This window comes from Ptiloglossa arizonensis, chromosome 3 (genome assembly GCF_051014685.1).
Source record: "Ptiloglossa arizonensis isolate GNS036 chromosome 3, iyPtiAriz1_principal, whole genome shotgun sequence".
NCBI classification, from domain to species: Eukaryota; Metazoa; Arthropoda; class Insecta; order Hymenoptera; family Colletidae; genus Ptiloglossa; species Ptiloglossa arizonensis.
In genome coordinates, this window is record NC_135050.1 from 3665716 (window position 1) to 3685158 (window position 19443).

The 19443-nt window shown below is 29.1% G+C and overlaps 2 protein-coding genes across 4 annotated transcripts; one reads left to right on the forward strand and one right to left on the reverse strand.

Moving 5' to 3' along the window:
* Positions 1-1652: 1652 nt before the first annotated feature.
* On the reverse strand, positions 1653-14749 carry Ubc2 (ubiquitin conjugating enzyme 2). 2 transcript variants are annotated; one of them, XM_076307070.1, is made up of 7 exons: positions 14480-14749; positions 13540-13652; positions 13238-13372; positions 13109-13159; positions 4375-4507; positions 3226-3373; positions 1653-3019 (listed from the first exon to the last, which is right to left on the reverse strand). In XM_076307070.1, the coding sequence occupies exons 3-7, from the start codon at positions 13366-13368 to the stop codon at positions 2922-2924; spliced, it is 561 nt and encodes a 186-aa protein (XP_076163185.1). In that variant the 5' UTR covers positions 13369-13372; positions 13540-13652; positions 14480-14749; the 3' UTR covers positions 1653-2921. The 2 variants fall into 2 exon arrangements, with proteins under 2 accessions (XP_076163185.1, XP_076163183.1); XM_076307068.1 differs by having other exon boundaries at positions 13540-13655.
* Positions 14750-15480: 731 nt separating this feature from the next.
* On the forward strand, positions 15481-19132 carry Pgrp-s3 (peptidoglycan recognition protein S3). 2 transcript variants are annotated; one of them, XM_076307066.1, is made up of 4 exons: positions 15481-15638; positions 16653-16866; positions 17185-17303; positions 17500-19132. In XM_076307066.1, the coding sequence occupies exons 1-4, from the start codon at positions 15584-15586 to the stop codon at positions 17682-17684; spliced, it is 573 nt and encodes a 190-aa protein (XP_076163181.1). In that variant the 5' UTR covers positions 15481-15583; the 3' UTR covers positions 17685-19132. The 2 variants fall into 2 exon arrangements, with proteins under 2 accessions (XP_076163181.1, XP_076163182.1); XM_076307067.1 differs by having other exon boundaries at positions 15498-15638; positions 16767-16866.
* The last annotated feature ends 311 nt before the right edge of the window (positions 19133-19443 follow it).

Consider the following 19443-nt stretch of genomic DNA (forward strand, 5'->3'; position numbering starts at 1 on the left):
AAAAAATTGGTTGCACTACTATAGATACACGATCACTGCTAGTGGATGAAGTTCCTTCTTAAGCGTACATAATAAGCGAAGAGGAGTACGCATAATGTACGGCGATTGTACATCTGTAGTAGTGCACCACATTCTTTTTTTGACCGAGTGTTCGATCCTAAAACTATTTGTCGATAAAAGAAATCAGGAAAGAAATAAATTCGCAGGAAAGTTTAGCATAATAGGTAGAATATTTTCGAATATTTTTAAAGAATCTACAAAAACACTTAGGTGATAATTGAAAGATGTCTCAACATTTTCTTTAATTTAACAAAGTTATGAGCCGTTAAATTTATATTTTTGACATTAAAATATTAATTCCCCAAATTTTCGACCACTTCAAAGAATTATTTAAACAATTTTCCTTGCAAAAAATGTCTTAAATGTCATACTTTTGAATAAAAATTATTCATTTTTTGTATCTGTACTTATAAAGGTATGACCTGTAAGAGCAGACTCAATATATAATTTATGCACAATTTTCGAGGTTCAAAAGTTCTGTAAGTCGTGTTTTGAAAATGCTTCAGAATATATCTACAGGAATTGTGAAGACAGTAATAGAAATCAAATTAAAAAATTAATCTCCTTCGCACGATATGAACTTCAAAATCAATTCATTAATTAAAATAGTAAATCTTTACTGCTTATAATCATTTTGAATTTCTTGAATTTTTGAATTCTTAAATTCTTACTATCATTAATTCCATTTACGATATAATAATATTATATTATTAACATTTTTCTGCAAATTTATTTTTTACCAGAAGAAACCATTATTGAATATTTTGTGATTTGCTAAAATTATCTGAATTATTAACTCTAGCATTAAATTTTGTTAGTTTCACTATTCACATAATTAATTTGTTCTTTCAATTAATGTATTTCCAACAGAAAGAATAGTTTAGTAGGACTTGTTAGAAGACATTATTATTTCTGTTATCATAATCAGTTTGTTAACGTAATTGATAAAAAATTGATAAAAATCATGACCTATGATTTATCACTAATATACAGGAAATTTTGTTTATTTACAATTGTAGCGATTTAAATTTCACAGGCCCAATTAGCATATAATTTTGAAAAAATCTCATTTTGAAATAATTACAATCCCAATTTTTTAAAATGAAGTAAGTGCAATATTTCATTAATTATGAGCACTCGTGTATTGTTTAACGTCAAATTCATAAGAGACCAGTAAAAAGTAATTTATTTTCATTATTACTGAATAAATATAACTACGTTAATCTTTGTATCGAAAGAATTATGGTCCACATAAACAATTTTTGTAAAAAATTGCCGTGTGCCTTTTTTGATAGAATAAATAGTGTTACTTAATTAAAATTGTTCTATTTGCTTTATGCGAAATTTATGTAAGATTATGAAAAATTTGATGGGGGCCCCTTAAGATAATTATCAGCGAAATTACTTACAAGTCGAATTAATCGTATTGTTTGTAATATTGCCTAACCTATTATTCGTTACTATCGATGGACGTACTCTTTTAAATACTATCTCATCGCGAGTTTTTAGAACGAGCAAATAATCGAAACAGAGAACAAAAGAAAAAACGGGTTCCTCAATTTCACCCTTTCACTCTCAAGTCATATTTCTTAAAAATTTCAACAAATAGGAATTCCTTACTATAATTAATTGATATTGCATCAACTAATCGTTCTCATTATTTAAAAAATCTAAAAATTGAAATATGGAAGACGTTCTATGATAATTTTTGTTTAAACAAACTTTAGGCATAGAATTCTTTCGAGATAGTTTCACATAAATATTTATCATAAAATTATACCTTACAATACAAACTATTACCTTTTTTCAATTATATATATTACTGATATAAATTATCAGTATTAGTAGCAAATACGTAATTCTACGAGAATGTATTATTTAAACAAATTTGTGATGGTACTGTAAAATTTAAAATATATCTATATAAAAAATGATAATTCATTATAAAGATCAACTTTAGGAGTTTCTTCAATTTAGCAATTTGTTTTTAATAATTCAAAAAAACATACATTTGCAATTAAAAAGAATTATTTGTCATGGAAAATCTGTGACAAACAAATTAATGTAAATATTTCGATTATAATGTGAGTCAACTATATACATAAGAATACATTCTGGGAGATCTACAGTTTGTCTCAAGAGTTACAGAGTGAAAAAGAGAGTTTGGTTGCACATATACGCACATTCATTCATCTTAGGCACATTTACATACTCGATATAAAAGCACATCACAATGATCGAATTGACGATCTTGAAGAGTCTTTCATTTAAAGCAGTCCTTCGATCGATATACATATACATACAATAAGTTTTTCGAAGGTGCGAAGAACTAGAATTATGATTATTCGAATGATCATTTGTAACACATTAAACGTAAACAAATTGGTACGTTTCATAGAATAATAGAACATTCGTACAAATTTTTAATTTTCATTATTTTACTTACAAATGTTTTACTTTAACGAAAACACCTATAATGGCTTATTGATCAATCAAATATTTAAAACAATTTTTAATAATTTTTCATTAAATTGTATATAAATAAATATCTTTACCCTTTTTTTTAGATCAACATCAAGGAAACCGGTACTTGACAATTTTTAGATTCTTTGAAAAGAATCAATAAAAGGGCTTTAAAAGAAGGGTATAGTTTGAATAAACACAGTCAAATTAAAAGACGTTTAAAATAATAAGAAATAACATTCGATTAATCGGGGCAACCTGATTATCATTCCGTTAATTTATTAAAAATAATTTATCAATTCGAATAATCAGAATTTCAGTATAGTTAAATGGGCTCCTTTAAGTGGCCGTTCTTCGTTTTGAAGGAATGAAAAGGGCGGGTCTTTTCAAAAAGTTGTTCATGTGGCATAACGCTTAGTCCAAAGCCGTGCTATACGATCGTGCTCTTCTCTATTCTGGAGATATTGTGTTGCTATGCTCCCCACTAGGGGATCCGCTGTAACATTTAATAATAAATTCTTTATGATTCTGTTTTGTCCCATAGGTGCCTATTTATTCAGAAAGATGTTAATATTATGATAAAGTGGATAATAAGATAAAATTAGTTTACATAACTATGTATCGACTTCTTTCAACTTTGTTTAGAAGAATTGTTTTAATGTTCAAAATAGTTTCATTTTAATAAACCTGAATTTATTTTACCTGGATTGCAGTCTGTTAGAAGTGAACAAATAGACAGTAAGACCTTGGAAATGGTAAGTGCAGGTGACCAATTGTCCTTTAATATGTCCAGGCAAATTACGCCTTGACTGTTTATATTACAATGATAGATGCGAGTTCGGAATGTGACCTAAAAACGTTATGTTAACAATTAATTATTTATTGGTAATTTAACGCCCCTTGCTTTTTCCGTGCCACGTGGATCATCAGGGACCCACAATGGACTTTCCATTTGCACCACATAATGGGGGATGAGTCCTGAAAAAAACGCGGCAAGCAACTGAAAAATCACTCGTAGAATTTCCATTTAAAATGTGTTACGATTAGGGATGAATGACTCAAAAAGAAAAAATGTTATACTGCATTCTTGCACTATTTTTCTATATTAATATATAATATAGATTTTTGAATATTTCAAAGTGTTGAATGGTATAAAATATTATGAACATTTAAAGAGACAATACTTTGACTTCCTTTTTCCTATCATTTCTGTCCATAATTTGATGCTATAAGATTTCTTTTGCCCAATTTTAATTGAAAATTGTACTGTAGATAATTATTAAAACTTAAATTTACATCGTTTTTACTAAACACACTATTTAATGCCAAGATGAAGATCTACTGTAATAGGAAGGAAGATCAACAATAATGAATAAAATGTTATATTATAAAATAAAAGAGAAATAAAGAAAAGTATATAAAATGGAATATCTAAGATCCTTCCCTTTTACGTGTTTCAAGTTACATGATTTATATAACAAGAATTTTGCAATATGGTTTTCTAATTGCAAATAGTTTCATATTAGAAATATTTAATTACATGAAATACTCGATCTCCCTTTTTTAACAATACCGATGTTTAGTCTTTATTAAATTTAGAAATTATTTATCACAAACTTGTAAAGTAAGTGCAGCAACTATAATGATTACATAAAATCAGAACTGAGCATATATATATTAAAATGATTTATTGCAAATTTTATATTATAATTTTATTTTCAAAATATATACTTTAATATTTTATTAGTTCATTGCTTTCGAATTTCTGATTATAAAAAAATTGTAAATACTGCTTGATACAACGTAAAATTTCTTAAATAATTAAAGTAATTAATCATATTACTAGCATACCTTTGGTGGTTTGAAAGGATATTCCGGGGAAAAGTGTATGTCCAAGAAAAATACTCCTCCTTCATAAACAGAACCAGGTGGTCCAAGTATAGTTGACACCCATTCATATAAATTATCTCCTTTAGGTCCTGCACTATAAAACAAATAATGCAATTACGTATTATTCGGTAGTTTAAAACAATGGAAAAATGAATATGTGCAAAATTTTTTACCGAAAAAGTTATCGATGATTGTAAATAAACATAAGTGCTAATTCGTTGCACCGAGAATCAGCATTAGACAATAACATTACACATGGAATAACCCAATATACAATATTTGTTCCAGAAGGGAATTTCATTGCTCAAAGTAGTGTTGGAAATTTTCTTGTGAAATGCTATTCGGGATTCTCGATGTGTTTTATTGCTTTAATGTCATCCAGGTGTCCTTCCCTCGTGACATTTTTTAGCTTTGAAAATCAAAAAAAAGTCACACGGGGCTAGGTCAGGTAACTACGGTTGACAATTAAAAACAATCCTATTACCGAGTTTCCACATTTCTGACATATTTTTCAAAATCGAATGTACACTTTCTAAATTAATATTAAATTTTTCAACGATCCTTTGGTTTGTTAATCGTTAATTTGTTAAACTAAATTTATGAACACGTTTAATGTTCCCATCGATGTACAAGATGGAAAGTCGACCCACGCAAGCATCATCTTTCAAGTCTTCTCTTCCTCCTTGAAACCTCTTCACTCATATGTAAATGATTTCCTGCTTTATAACACTCCTTCACACGATTCCATTAGCATATCAACCGCTTCAGTTTCTTTTTTCCCCAAGTCTCGTGAAAAATTTCGCATAATGTGTTGTTTTTTTAAAAAGATCATCAGACATTTTTTAAGACGTGTGGCGATCAAAAGAAACAAGGGCATACTGAAAACGTTACCATAAATGAACAGCTTATCGTAGAATTGTGAAATTGAATTTGTTTACACACACACACACACACACACACACACGCGCGCGCGCGCGCGTACGCTGCAGGCTTCGTCTATTGCTGAGACAACTGCGACACAAAAAATCATTCTACGAAAATTTTGAACCAAGTACTATATGTGCTAAATTTCGTAAAGATTGGTTTAACAATATCGGAGTTTTTAGGAACACTAGCTTGGAAAGACTAATTTAAAAAAAAAAAAGGCATTGTAGTTTCACTGAATAAATTAAAGAAAGTTTGGACTACTTTTGAGCTTTTATATTGCAAAAATGTAAATGTGCCAATATTAATGTTCAGCTTAAAACTTATCATAAAATATACTTATACCATTATTTTGTTACTGAATACACCAGTTCATTGTTCTTTGTTGTACTTGAATGAAATAGTGATATTATATTATGGTAAAAATCAAATGTTTGAAATGATTTGCTTCGCTTCTACAACCAATTTTAAAATCACTTTGGACCAATACTTTCTCTACGTTTGGCAACAATTGGCCAGCCTAAAATTTTTAAGCACTTTGGTACTTCGGAACGTAAATTTTCATAGACATTCATATAAATCAGAGTGGTCACACAAGAAGTCCATACCCACGTGAAAAAATTATAGTCCGAACTATGAACTTTTGACCGGTATTTATTACGCGAAGAGTTAAAATGTGTATATTGCAGATTATTGTTACACGTCGTTATTCTAATTAAATTAGATTAAATTTAAAAGACTTTTACTACCTTTATCTTTTGCAACACACACACACACACACACACGCGCGCGCGCAATTGGACAGTACAGCAAAAGCATAGTGACGAAAAACAAAGCTGTATCAAAACATCCTAAATACAATTCATTTTCTTTCTTGTTTGCAATCGATTCAGAGAATTTTGTTTGTGAAGTATAATACACGCGTGCGCGCATCTAATTTGTTTTCCTTCTAAATCTTTTTTAATTACTATAATGAGAGTAGCTTTTGGTAGTGAAACAGATAACTTTACAATATTCACTTAATTTCATTATCAATTTCTCCAAACAATCTTATTTTAATTATTTTTGTCGTAAATTTATAAATGATGATGAAAACGTTTATCAAAGAAATTTCTAGAATAAAAAATAGTATTCGAGTATTGGATTTTAAATCAATAGCAAATTATCGTACAGACGAGGGAGACTCACAACAAATCATTCCACGCCAAATCGATCAATTGTGTATGTAAAATCAGAGATTTTGTTCAAGTTAGAATATATTGCAATATATGTATATAAAAATAAAAGTGACGGGAAGAAGGTTTAATCATCATCTTTCTGTTTCTGAAATGAATTGTTTAAAAAATACAGACTCATAAAGTTGATAGATTTCGTCAATTTTTACAAACGCTACTTTTAGAAACAAATTTTTATCTTTTCTTATTTCAGTCATGGGGTATTTTTTGTTTTATTCGTAAAATCATTTTTGCAAAATGTGTCCGTATTGTGTTCTTTTCTCTTTCGTAGCTGTTTTATCACATCTGAATTACATATTTGCAAATAATTATATCGATTTAGTCTAAGGATTGTAACCGTTTCTGAAAATTATGTAAACGATGGAAATCACAGTTAAACCGCAGGTTAAAATATTTGTCAATTATAAATATAATAAACAAGTAAAAACATCCAAGCGTCGAACTCGGAACGAATCAGCGACATAAGAAGACAATCATGACCAGAAAATTCCAGAAAGCTAGCTACGAAAAACGTGTTCCACTAATTGACAGCATAGTAGAAGTTTTTTTTTCTTCAAAAAATAATTAAGATATTGATCAGAAATTTTAACGGTTTGTGAAACGACTATTCCTCCAGGTCTGGTACTAGAATCAATCAAGGATACCTACTTAATGTTGCATAGGACATTAAATTGCCAGTTATATATTTCTTAAGCATAGTATAATACTTATTCGTTGAGAGCTCGGTTTGTCTCAGATACCAAGATCTTAGCGCTCTCCCTACCATTTTTAAATTACTCCTACCTTACGAAGATGAAAGAGTCAGAGGGACTGAAAATCAGTATAAAGACCGGTACGAGACAGAGGAAGCATTGACACTCGGTCTCGAATCATCATTTGGATGCTCGATACACTATCTTTCAATGTACTGCATCTATCTTGTCTCGTTCCTCGCTAACTTTCAGTTCCTCTGATACACTTTGTGATATCAGAATTTTCCGTTCCCACTTGCGCCTGCTTCGAATGCAGGCCTAGAAGAATACATTGCGTGCGAATGAACTCGCGTTAGAGTAAACACTTTGGCGCCGATCTGTCGCCAGGTTTTCCGAAGGGCACGAGCGACCCTTTACAGGGGGTCGTGCAAGACGACCGAGCGTAGGAATGCGTAAGAGTGAAAGGAAATGCGTGTGGTCCGGAGAAAATGAAGAATGTTTGAAAAAGATGAATGATTGGAATGGGCGAACATGACCAGATATCCGAAGTGAGGGAGACTGAGGATTAGAATGAAAGGGAATGAATGCGTGTAAGGATATAGGGTGCGAAAGAAGCGTGTTTGGGACGCGAAAGAGTGAGAAGAAACTTGTAAAGACGTAGTAAGAGAGGAGAGTTGGAAAGACGTAGTAAGAATAAGAGGAGAGACTTGTAAAGACGCAGGCGACGAAGACGGTAACGATGCATGCCGAGGACACTAAGACGATCAGTTTAGTTTTACATATAATCGATTTACTTTTAGTATAAAAAGAAACCTATTGTAATACCACGTCTTTCTATAATCTAATACTATATATACCCATTGTCATCACGACAACAACTTTTATTCCATCTCGCTCTCATCTTCGACGAGAAAAAAGCGAAAATCGACTACTCGGTAAATGTATCTCCTTTACGTTAAGGAGCCTCCAAACAGCGGCAGCATAATTCGAATGTGCATTTAAACAAAAGTACGACTTTTTCGCTACAGCTGCTAACATTTCATGTTAGCACTAGTTTTGAGATCTATTTTCTTTTGTAAATGTAGTAAACAATGTACTCGTAATCTATTGAAGAAGAGACACTTTTACACAACTAGGTTACTTACCTTAGAAGATAGTACTTCACGTTGATTTGGGGGCCCCTTAACGCGGACACGATAAATGTTCGCGACACGACGAGGTTCGGTTCAACGGAAATTATTTTTAATTTATTGCGCTTATCATCACTCCAGCCCCGATGATATGTTTGTGTAGACCCAGCATTAGTAATTGACACAAAGATTACTATAGTAGTAATCTTAGTTGATATTTATCATAACTTAATTTTAAATTAATACTTCAATAGCTTTCAATTCCGTTTAAATTTGCTATAAACTAATAACATTCGTGATTTTCGAAATAATGTCAAAGCAAACAATTCTATAATATAAAACAATTATTTGCGAAACAATTTTACCCGAACAGTCCCCTAATGTAGCAACTACTTTAACAATGTAGAAAGCTTAAAGCAATTTTCTAAAAAAATTGAATAATCTTTCTGTTCTTTCTTAATAGTAAAATTGAGTATGATTTCAATAATACTGCTTAATGGTCTCTTAATGGATGTGATACACGAGTTAATAAAATTTTATTTATTTCTATACTGACAATCAGATTGTCAGAATGGAATTATTCAATAAGACTGTTTTGTGAAATTTAGAAACATGTTTTCATCAGATTTTTTTAAATTTAATTCAGGGGTTAAATTTGCAATATAAAATTGTTTTTAATACTTTTATATTGTAAAAATGAATTTAGTTAAAATGATAAATGAGAGAAAATTAATTAAAAGAAACAATCGTTTACATTTAAAATAAAATTATAAAAATTCTTTCCCGAAAGTAGTTTTCGTCAAAATCAACAAAAAGCGCCAACTTTGTAGAGTCGGTATTTTTTAAACAATTTCAAAAATTATTTTCACATATACTACTATTTCAAGTTGAAATAAATCCCTGACATCGAGTACAAAAGTGGACCGATTTCCGTGGTACGTCTCAGGCTTCACATGTCCAGGGGTCTCAAAACCAAAAAAAAGAAGTTATTATTTAATTTTCAAGCTTTTACTCGCAGATTTTGTGTACCTATACAAAAATCGAAAACGACACGCTGATCAGTATTAGAGCTGTGCTCACTTTTTATATCTATTTTTACTTTATTAATTAATGTTTATTATATTTTTCTTATTATAGAAATAAAAAGTTTATATATTTATATATTTTTTATAATTATAAATTTGTATCTTGTATTTTCGTTTAAATTTGATTATTTTAAAATGTTAGGTAAGACTTCCTCCTAATTTTATTTATAGCCTTAAGTCCCATAAATGAATAATTCACAGTAATATCAATATTTTCATAAACTTGTGTGAAATACTTCAATTAGGAAATTGAAAAGAAATACACGATCGGTACAAAGTTTTCTAGGCCTCACTATTTTTGAGTACATATGCTGAATTATTCAATAAATGAGCGATCATTCAATAACAGTGAGATAAAATTAACGTTCATTTTACAGCAAGAGAGTGACATGCATTAGACAAATTTAAAATAGCGTTAATTAGGACATCAGTATTTATATTGTTTTGTGACAACAATAGAAACGAAATTGCATACTGATTGGTTTGTATTAAATTTCAGAATATTATTACAATCGCGACAATGAAGATTGATTCCTTCATTCGATATATTGTGAAAACGTAAAACTAATCGTGCATGTAAGTAATTGTGAAAGCATTGAAAAGGTTTCGAATATATTTAATTAGTACAATCATGCACGGATAACTTTCCACGATTCATCCCCCTCCCCCAAGTCTTTTCATTCAATGCCTCGTGCTCAACGAAACTTGATCCAGCGAAAAAGGAACAACACATTACATATCATGTAATATTGCATATATTAAATAAATTAAAAGTAGTCTGATTTATGTCGTGTTTAAACTCATTTTAACCAAAAGAATCTGAAGAATGTATTAGTACCATTCTTAGAAACATAATATGAAAAATTAAATTTTGTATATTGCACGATTATTATTGTATTATAGCAGCATCTTTCTGAAGTGCTGAGTCTCGGCCGTCACCGTTCGACGCACCATATCTATTTTGCTTCGTCCTGTTATAACCATTCTTTCTTTGTTAATCAATGTTCGTGTATAATCAATTATACTCCGCTGGAAGTTGCCACGTACATTTAATAAATATCATTTAAAAATAAAACAAATTGCCAAGTATTTGTTATAACCCTAAAAACAAATAGATGTATGCACTCGTGTATTTACGTAAACAACGCTTACTAAATAGGAGATAAGAGAAAAATACAACAAAATTTTATTTTCTCCATCTTATTTCATTTAAAGTCTAATAGTGCAAAAGAAAAGATTCTTTCTTCAATTGTTCAAGATTATATCGTTATTTTTTATTCTTTTAATAAAACACTATATTTTTGTTTTAGCACCATAAAAGAACAGAAATAGACGAATTTGAAATTTTCAAATAACCCCAAAGCAATTGAAAGACACAGAAGTTCTAATCAATTTTGCAAAACAAATCATTTGTTGTGATACCTTTACACATGCATTAGTGATTCACTCCTTCATGTTTTTGTAGTTGTAAGTGGTGCTAAATCCAATGATTTAGTTGGTCAATTTATTGGGCACTCACCATGCCCAATCCATTGATTTGGAAGCATATCATTTAGTTGCCTTCACGCTATTAATGCATAATAAGTCAGAGTGAATGATTATAATAACAAATTATGTAGCGTTTAACTGTTTGAACCCTAAGGAATGAAATTGCGCTCCTGTAGTTCTTGTATCAGAATTTGATTTAAACGAGCAATTTTTATACTGCGCGTTTCACGTTGCATAAATATGTGTACAATATTTAATAAATATTTATATGCATAAAAAGTGTTTGTCTAACTTGGGCCAAATTCAAACTACCGATTTTATTGGTATTTTTTGCAAAGATTTTCACACCACTGATACTTAAATCATCAAAACTGAAAGTAGAAAGTGCTTCGAACATATACTGCAAATAAAGTGTAAATAAGAGAACTTAATTGTTAGATGTTAAACAATTCCTCCTTTTCCTTGAAACAATTTTCAAGGTTCCTTCAAAATAGTGCATTGAATTCGTGTTCTTATGTTATTTCTTGGCATTGAAACAAAAATATTTAAAATTCGATTTAAAAAACATTAAAATGACCTTAATACAATTTTAAAAAATTGAGAAGAAAATTTTTTTCTTTTATGCTATCTTCTACATAAAAAATGATGAAGAAAATCTTATTACATTTTTCATATGTCTCTTACCGTTTAATAATTATTTTAAACATGCATATTTATAGACAATTTGTATAATACAAGACTGAACAAAGAAAAGTGTTGTATAGATACTCTGAGTTGACATGAATTACCTACAGTTGTCTGTTAATCAAACAGCTAGCACCACACATAAGCTGTACAGCACAAGCAGAAGATGAAAATTTACAGAATATAATAGTTAGTTAACAAAATAAATAATTTAAACAAGTTCGTGACAGAAAATGGACTAATACAAAAATTGGTAGATGGTAAGCAATTATTCATGATTTAAAAAGCCATGCAAAATTACACTATCCAATTTGTGTATAAACAAGATCACTTTGCTCCTACAAAAACTGAGCAACTGATCAAGCAATACTACTGGTTTTATTCCATGTGCTTGAAAAATGTAAAAAATCCTACAGAACTGTATGAATTGCATTTTGACAGAACAAATAGCAGTCGGTTGGAAGACAGCTTATAACCAATCAATACGGAAAACTACATATATCATAAGGATCATTTAAATCCACTCCATTTCATAGAATGAAGTTTCAAATCCACATTTCTTACTGAATTTGTGTTTCTCACATATAAAGTGGAGGTATTGATATACCATTTTTTCAACTTTTGATAGCTATTTGTATGAAACTTAATAATAATCTAATGATCAAAGAAATTCAGGATAAATTACTATTGCTACCACTTTTGAAAAAATTCGAGATCGATTATGAGCTAGCAGGAGAGTCTATAATTGAAAATGAGAACAGAAGAACCTACGACAAGAAGAGAAAAAAGAATGTTACAAATTTCAAGGAAAATTACTTAGTACCCATGTACAAAACACAACCTGAAACCTATGTTAAAACTTTCTTGAAAATACTTTGGACTCAATCGAATTAGTAACTGGGCAAAACCATTTTCAGATAGAAACAATCAATGAACATGAAAAACTAGAGGTGGTTACATCCACTACCAAAGACTTTATGAAACCGCTGTTTAATAGGAGACATGACTTATTATCCAGCGATGAGGGAGCGACATCTGAAGACAGGTGTATAACAGGATTGCCGAATGTGGGAATGGATGAATAACCCAGTACAAACATCGGCGAGCAGTTGCATTACCCGAGACCAGCTGAAGACGATATTTTGAATGCTGTATATGTGAGAGCCTGCAATAAGAGTATGTAAGAAACACGGAAACGCCGTAAAATGATAGTCAAAATGCTGCGTGAATGAAAGTATGGAAGAATAAACAGGAAGACAGATTGTTCGGTTGGCAATTAAGTGTTAAGAGAAAAAACAAAATCATTGAAGAGAAACGTGTGTAACAATTGCATATTATTGTGATCCTTTAAAATTCTAATTAAATCATATTAAATTAAGAAACTTTTAATACCTTTACCCTTGCATCCCACACATATACAACAACATTAATGTAAAAATTAATCAAAAAGTACATACCTACAATTTGGTGGTGGATCTAACGTGATTTCTGCCAATTCTTTCTGTATCCTGTGTTAAGAAAATTAATTAAGTAATTAAAATTTTGCATAGCAGAATCTTTATAATTTTGAGTTATGGATGTGCTACCTTTTGGCAGATGTTCCTAAAGCTTTTGACATCTTTGGATTTGGCTTTGCTTCTTTACTCTCTGGCTTATTGTCTGCTAGTGATGAACCACGCCCCCGGCCAGTTCCACTTGAACCTGCGCCCGATGACATGGCTCTGAAATGATTACATTGAATTACACAATTGAAGATAATTTTAAAAATTAAAAGTAGGATGTAATACCTAAGAAATAAATTCATAAAGTAAATATTTTATTACATTTAACTAAATTCTATGTCAGTAAATAAATGAATAAAAAAAAAATTTGAAAAAAATAAACGTACCTCGTGTCCGAAACTATGGACGTCGAGAACCTCTTAGGGCGAGGCAAGGGGACAAGGAACGCTCTTAGAAGTAGTGGTAGATTATCCACAATAGAAACCCCCGAATGAACAATCTTCTGATGTAAAGTTGGACCAAGAGACAAAAAATGGAATAATTTGTAATGACATACATATTTAATGTTTGTTTTGTAGAACATTATTTTAATAACTAAACCAATGAATAAAAACATAATAATTTTATGTTTGAATTGATTGAAAATATTAAGTTAATCTCTTGCATTTTTAAAATGTCAACAAGTTATTAGTCTTCCAATTATTCTATTTACAAAAGTAAATATTTTACACACAAAACAAGGTTATATTTTTTATTATAAAATTTATACACATACAATAAAAATTTAATTAATAATATTGATTCATAAGAATAATAGTTCAATTTCAGAACCAAATAGATCTAATACATAAACCAATACATAAATTTCCTTGCAGATATTTGAGCTTTATTTTATACAAATTACTGAAATAACAAAATAAATCCAACAAAAAGAAAATTTATTCCAATAGTTTCCAACTGATTCAAATTACAGACTTAATAAAACAAATTTAGAACTAAAACTTTGAATAGAACAAATTAATAAAAGTTTATTATGTAGATAATGTTATGAAAAACATAAAGACATATTTTAAATAAAAATATAAAAATTAACTGTAAAATACCAAAATGTACAAAAATATATGAAGTTTTATAAAAGAACAAGTAGAAAAGTATTTATTAACTCGTTACTCAACTTCTATGTAACATCATAAAAATATATTACATCAAATAAGAAGAAGGGTTTAGTAATTGACTAACGAAAGATCGAACACTATATATCAACCATTTCTATTTTAAAAAGCGGATTATAGAATCATTCGTGATTGAGAGGAAGAGGTGCGTTACCTCGTTGATAGAAAGGATAGCTTCTTGATCGTTTCGGAATAAACTTTAGAAGCGAAGATTGATCCTACGGAAATCTCAAGTAAACCGTCTGAATCCTCTGTTGTTCGTACTGCTAGAAGTGAGTGCTCCTCAAGTGCTGCTTTGTAGGCTGGCGGGCTTCATCGTTGCTCTCATGTCCCGAAGTCACGGTCGCGGCGTCCCTTTTCCCTCGGCGAGCGCCGAAACGTGCGCATCTCTGCGTCGCCGGATGTTGACTCTATCGCCGCTGCGGCGGACGTCGGTAGCCAACGCTCCTAGGTGGATGCACTGTCGACTTGATTATTTAGGAATATGCAATACCAATTCATCTCTATAAATCCCCTACACTATTTTAGAATTCTCCATTAAGTTAATTATTGCTGTTTGGTTATGTTCGATTAGTTCAAATTTTCTTATCGGCTTGTATATTTTACCCGGATTATTTGCACATTTTAAAAAGTTACATGTTTTTTATTAATTAAAATTGATACATTTACAGAAACTTATGTAAAATATAATTTTGAAATAAAATATAACTCTTAAATTTGTATTTATCTCAAAACTGTAAAACAAAATTTGTTCATTATAATTACTCCATAATCAATAGGTATTAAATTCGCGATTCAATCACTACTTGTTTGAATTAAACATCTGAAACGTAATTTGTATTTTCATTTAATATATAAACTTAAATATAATTTAGCTATACATTTAATATACAGAGTTAACATTCAAACTCAAAACTAGAAAAGATCGATGTATCAAAGTGTAAAATAATTCTAAAGTGAAAAACTAAAAGCGAAATTTTTATTTCTAAATTATTTTTGTCCCATTTTAATTATTTACACTTTATTTCATTACAATATCAATTATATAGAAATTTTAATTTTAATATGTACTTTCTTTAAGAAAAATTTTATTTTATTTCTTTTTATAAAAAAAGATGAGATCAGAGGTTGATTAATATCGTATGAACTTTAATCTATGAGTTATTTATGAATTGTGCATAACTTGATACAGCCAAACAACATAATACATATTTCTATTCTTGCAAGTGAAGACAAATTTTACTCCAATTTTCAAAAAATGAAGAAAAAAATATGTACCTTTTTTTCTCTTGTGTTTTATATCTGTGTTACTGGTAAGATATTATTGAAATGTTTGAAAACACCACGATTAATAATTATTTGACAATTGATAATTGTAATGAATTTTCTCTACAATATAATTCTCTAAAATATATGTATAATTTAACATTTTGTCCATTTATAAATACACACAATGTCTCTTTCATCCTAATCACTCTAAATGTTATTGTTATCTTTTGTGACAGGAAGAAATGTCATAGAAAAGAATTCTTTTTTCTTTTTGTCTCTATTTTACATTGCATTAATATTATGGTTACTAGCAACAGGTTTATGATGAAATATACTTTATATTTTTAGAAACTCTCCTCTATTCATTCCAATTAGAACTTTTTAATGTTTTTAGTTTGTACGTAATACTTCATTTCTGTTGAAAATCCTAGATTTTTCCAAAAACTGTAGGTGACACAGCAATTTATTGTTTAGGGAACAATGCTCCATAAGGATCATCCAATGGTTATTGTAAAGTAAAAAAAGGTTTCAATTTGTTTGACAGTGTAATTAGATTGACGATACCTTAAAAGGCACGCTAAAGTAGGTTTGAACAGGATTTTTATATTCATAATTATTTAAAAACTATTGCTGGATTTATCTTGATATAAAACACCATACAATTTTACTAAAAACATACATTTCCATTTAAAAAATGCATAAGTGAACTTAAAATTTCAAAAAAAAATTATGTATACCATTTTCCCTTTATAAAGTAAATAATCTTTTTGGAATATGTGCTTTCCTTTATAATTACAAACAACATAAATATTGATCCGAATGAAAGAGATATACCTAAATTAAAGAAGATAAAATTTGATCATATATTTCACAAAGAATAAATTATTAATTTTCATTTTGATTGGTTACAAAGTAGTAAATTTGTCTGATTAAAAAGACAAAATTCATTACTAGAATATAAAGAGAATTGTTTAAATGTTACAATGTATTTACTATAAAGTATTTAATATACTATAATTTATACATAGAAACATTAAAACGACTTTAATTATATGTAGCTGAGGATGAAAATTGCCCTACAATTATTAAACGAAACCAATGGCATAATAAACCAGTAACAAACGTGAATTACTTGATTCTTCCCATTCCTTATGTTATAATTCATCATACAGTTACTCCAGGCTGTGATACCAAGCTTAAATGTACTTCCAGAGTTGAAAGTATTTATTCTCATCACGTAAATGATTTTGGATGGTCGGACATCGGATATTCTTAAGTATCTTTTTTATGTATAAGATATCAATTATATTATTTTGCTCAAACTTTTACTCTCAATAGATTAAAAATAAGTAATGTTTATTAATTTTTGTTTAAAAACGAAAATCACCTAATTAATTTTCTGTTTATTCTTTTACTTTTGAATATATTATTAAAATTATTATAAACATACAACTTAAATATTCTTTATTATTTTCTTCATTTTCACTTCACTCTTTCAATGATTAATTTCAATAAGTTTTTAATAACTTTTCAATAAGCTTAAATAAATGATGATTATATAAAACTTGCTTCTTATTATTAAACTAATAGATTCTTAATTGGTGGTGATGGAAATGTGTATGAAGGATGCAGCTGGAATCAAGAAGGTGCTCATACGTATGGATATAATAAAAAATCCATTGGAATTGCTTTCATAGGAAATTTTCAAGGTATTTTACAATATATTTACAATTTGTTTTATTTTGATTTTTGTTTCTTTATTAAATCAAGACAAAAAATACATATGCCTTGCAACTAATTCTATTCATTTCATTTTTTTTTCTTTGTGTTATTATATTCTTATTTTAAATTATTCTATTGTATATTATTACTCTATTTTGTGTAATAATTATCTTTTAATTTTAGAAAACTTTGCAAGTGACAAAATGCTGGAAGCAGCACACAAATTAATTCTTTGTGGCAAATCACAAGGAATACTTAGAGAAAATGTTCGTGTATTAGGAGCCCGACAAGTTGGGAGTACTGCAAGTCCTGGACTTGAACTCTTTAATCAGATTCAAAACTGGCCAGAATGGACTTCTCAACCTTAGAATATTGAACTCATATGTATAATTTTGTACTATTCATTGTTTTTTCAGTAGTATAGTTACAGTATCTTAGTGGTAAAGATAGAAAATCTCCATTTTTAACATTTTGAAATTGACATCAATAATGCCTATACATGAAAGGAAGGTCAGAAATTGTGAAAAAACTCAGCTAATTGAACTTTGGAACAATACTAAGTTGGGTATCGGTCTGGCAATTAGTAATATAATCTAAAAAGTTTTATATGTTACATTGTGTCTTCTTGAGAGTACTAGCAATGAATTGACAAGATTTTTCTTCTTCGAGTAGCAATATCATAATCAAATATTTAGGCTCCAGGATTTGTGCAAGTGAATCTTTAATTTTTGCGTGTAGTGTATTTCTTTCAAATTACATTCTTTGTTGACACTAATGAATTAATTTGACTTTGTACAAATTCGATTTTAGTTTTAAATAGATCTTTTAAATTTTTACCATTCTAAAACTTAATTAGTCAACAAAAGTATCTTAAAGAAGAGTGTAAATTTTTTCACAACAAAGTTGTTAAATGTTATTATTGTTATGTGTACATTGTTGTCATCCTGACTAAATTTTTACTTATATTCACTTTAACTTGAGGAATCGTGCACCCTCACTTGCTTACTAACATCAAATTAGTGTTATTTAAAGCACCAATTTTATTTTAAGATTTTAGTTTTAAAATTCTTTTAGTTAAGCTTCTGAAGATAAAAACATGCTTCAGACACTCTCAGACATGCTTTGGACATGTTTAGACATGCTTTAGACACATTCATATATCCTTCAAATATGTTCAGACGCTGTTTGAAAAATATCTGAATGTGTCTGAAGCATGTCTGACGCTGTGTCTGAAATTTTATAAAAGTAAGAAAGAATTAATTGTTAAATGGTGTAAAGAGGGAAAGACATTCAGTAAAATTAGTAAATTGTTAAATATAAATAGATCTACAATACATTATACCATTAAAAAATCAAAATTTAAAGAATTTGTGAAAAATATGTATCGTTCAGATCATATATGGAAATTAACAGAAAGTGAAAAAAGAAATTTAATTTATGAAGTTAAAAAATCCAAAGATTCCTGCTACAAAACTTGTAACAGTCATGCCAGAGATACCAGAAGCCATACATTAATGACATTAATAAGAGGAAAAAATTAAAATTTGCCAAGACATTTATTAGTAGAGATGATGCCTTCTGGGGTAAAGTAATGTTTTTTGATAAATCAAAATTCAAGGTTTTTAGATTGAATAGATAGAATTTTGTTTAGAGACAAGCAAATGTCAAAAAGGAATGTGAAAAGCATGCATGCTATAGTGAAATATGGGAAGAGGGGCTTGATTATGATGTGAGGATTTATGTCAGCATATGGCACTAAGAATTTGATCTACATAGATGAAACAATGGACAAATATAAATATATCCACATTTTACAGAGAGTTAAAAAAATACTTGAAGTGTACAATTCACCTAGTGTTACAGAAAAGATAAACAGTGTACACAATCATTTACAACATGTTATTCATGCAAGAGGTGGACCTACTAAATATTAGAGTTTTAAAAGTTACCTGTTCAAAAACTTTTGTGGCTTCAATGAAGTTTATGTTTATAAATAATAGTTTATAATTGTTATATCAATTTTTTGATTTGTTTGTAACTTCACCAATATATTCTAAATGGTGATATTTACTTACAAAATTAATAATATGTTTTAGGTATTGCATAATATACTAATTATAATTAATA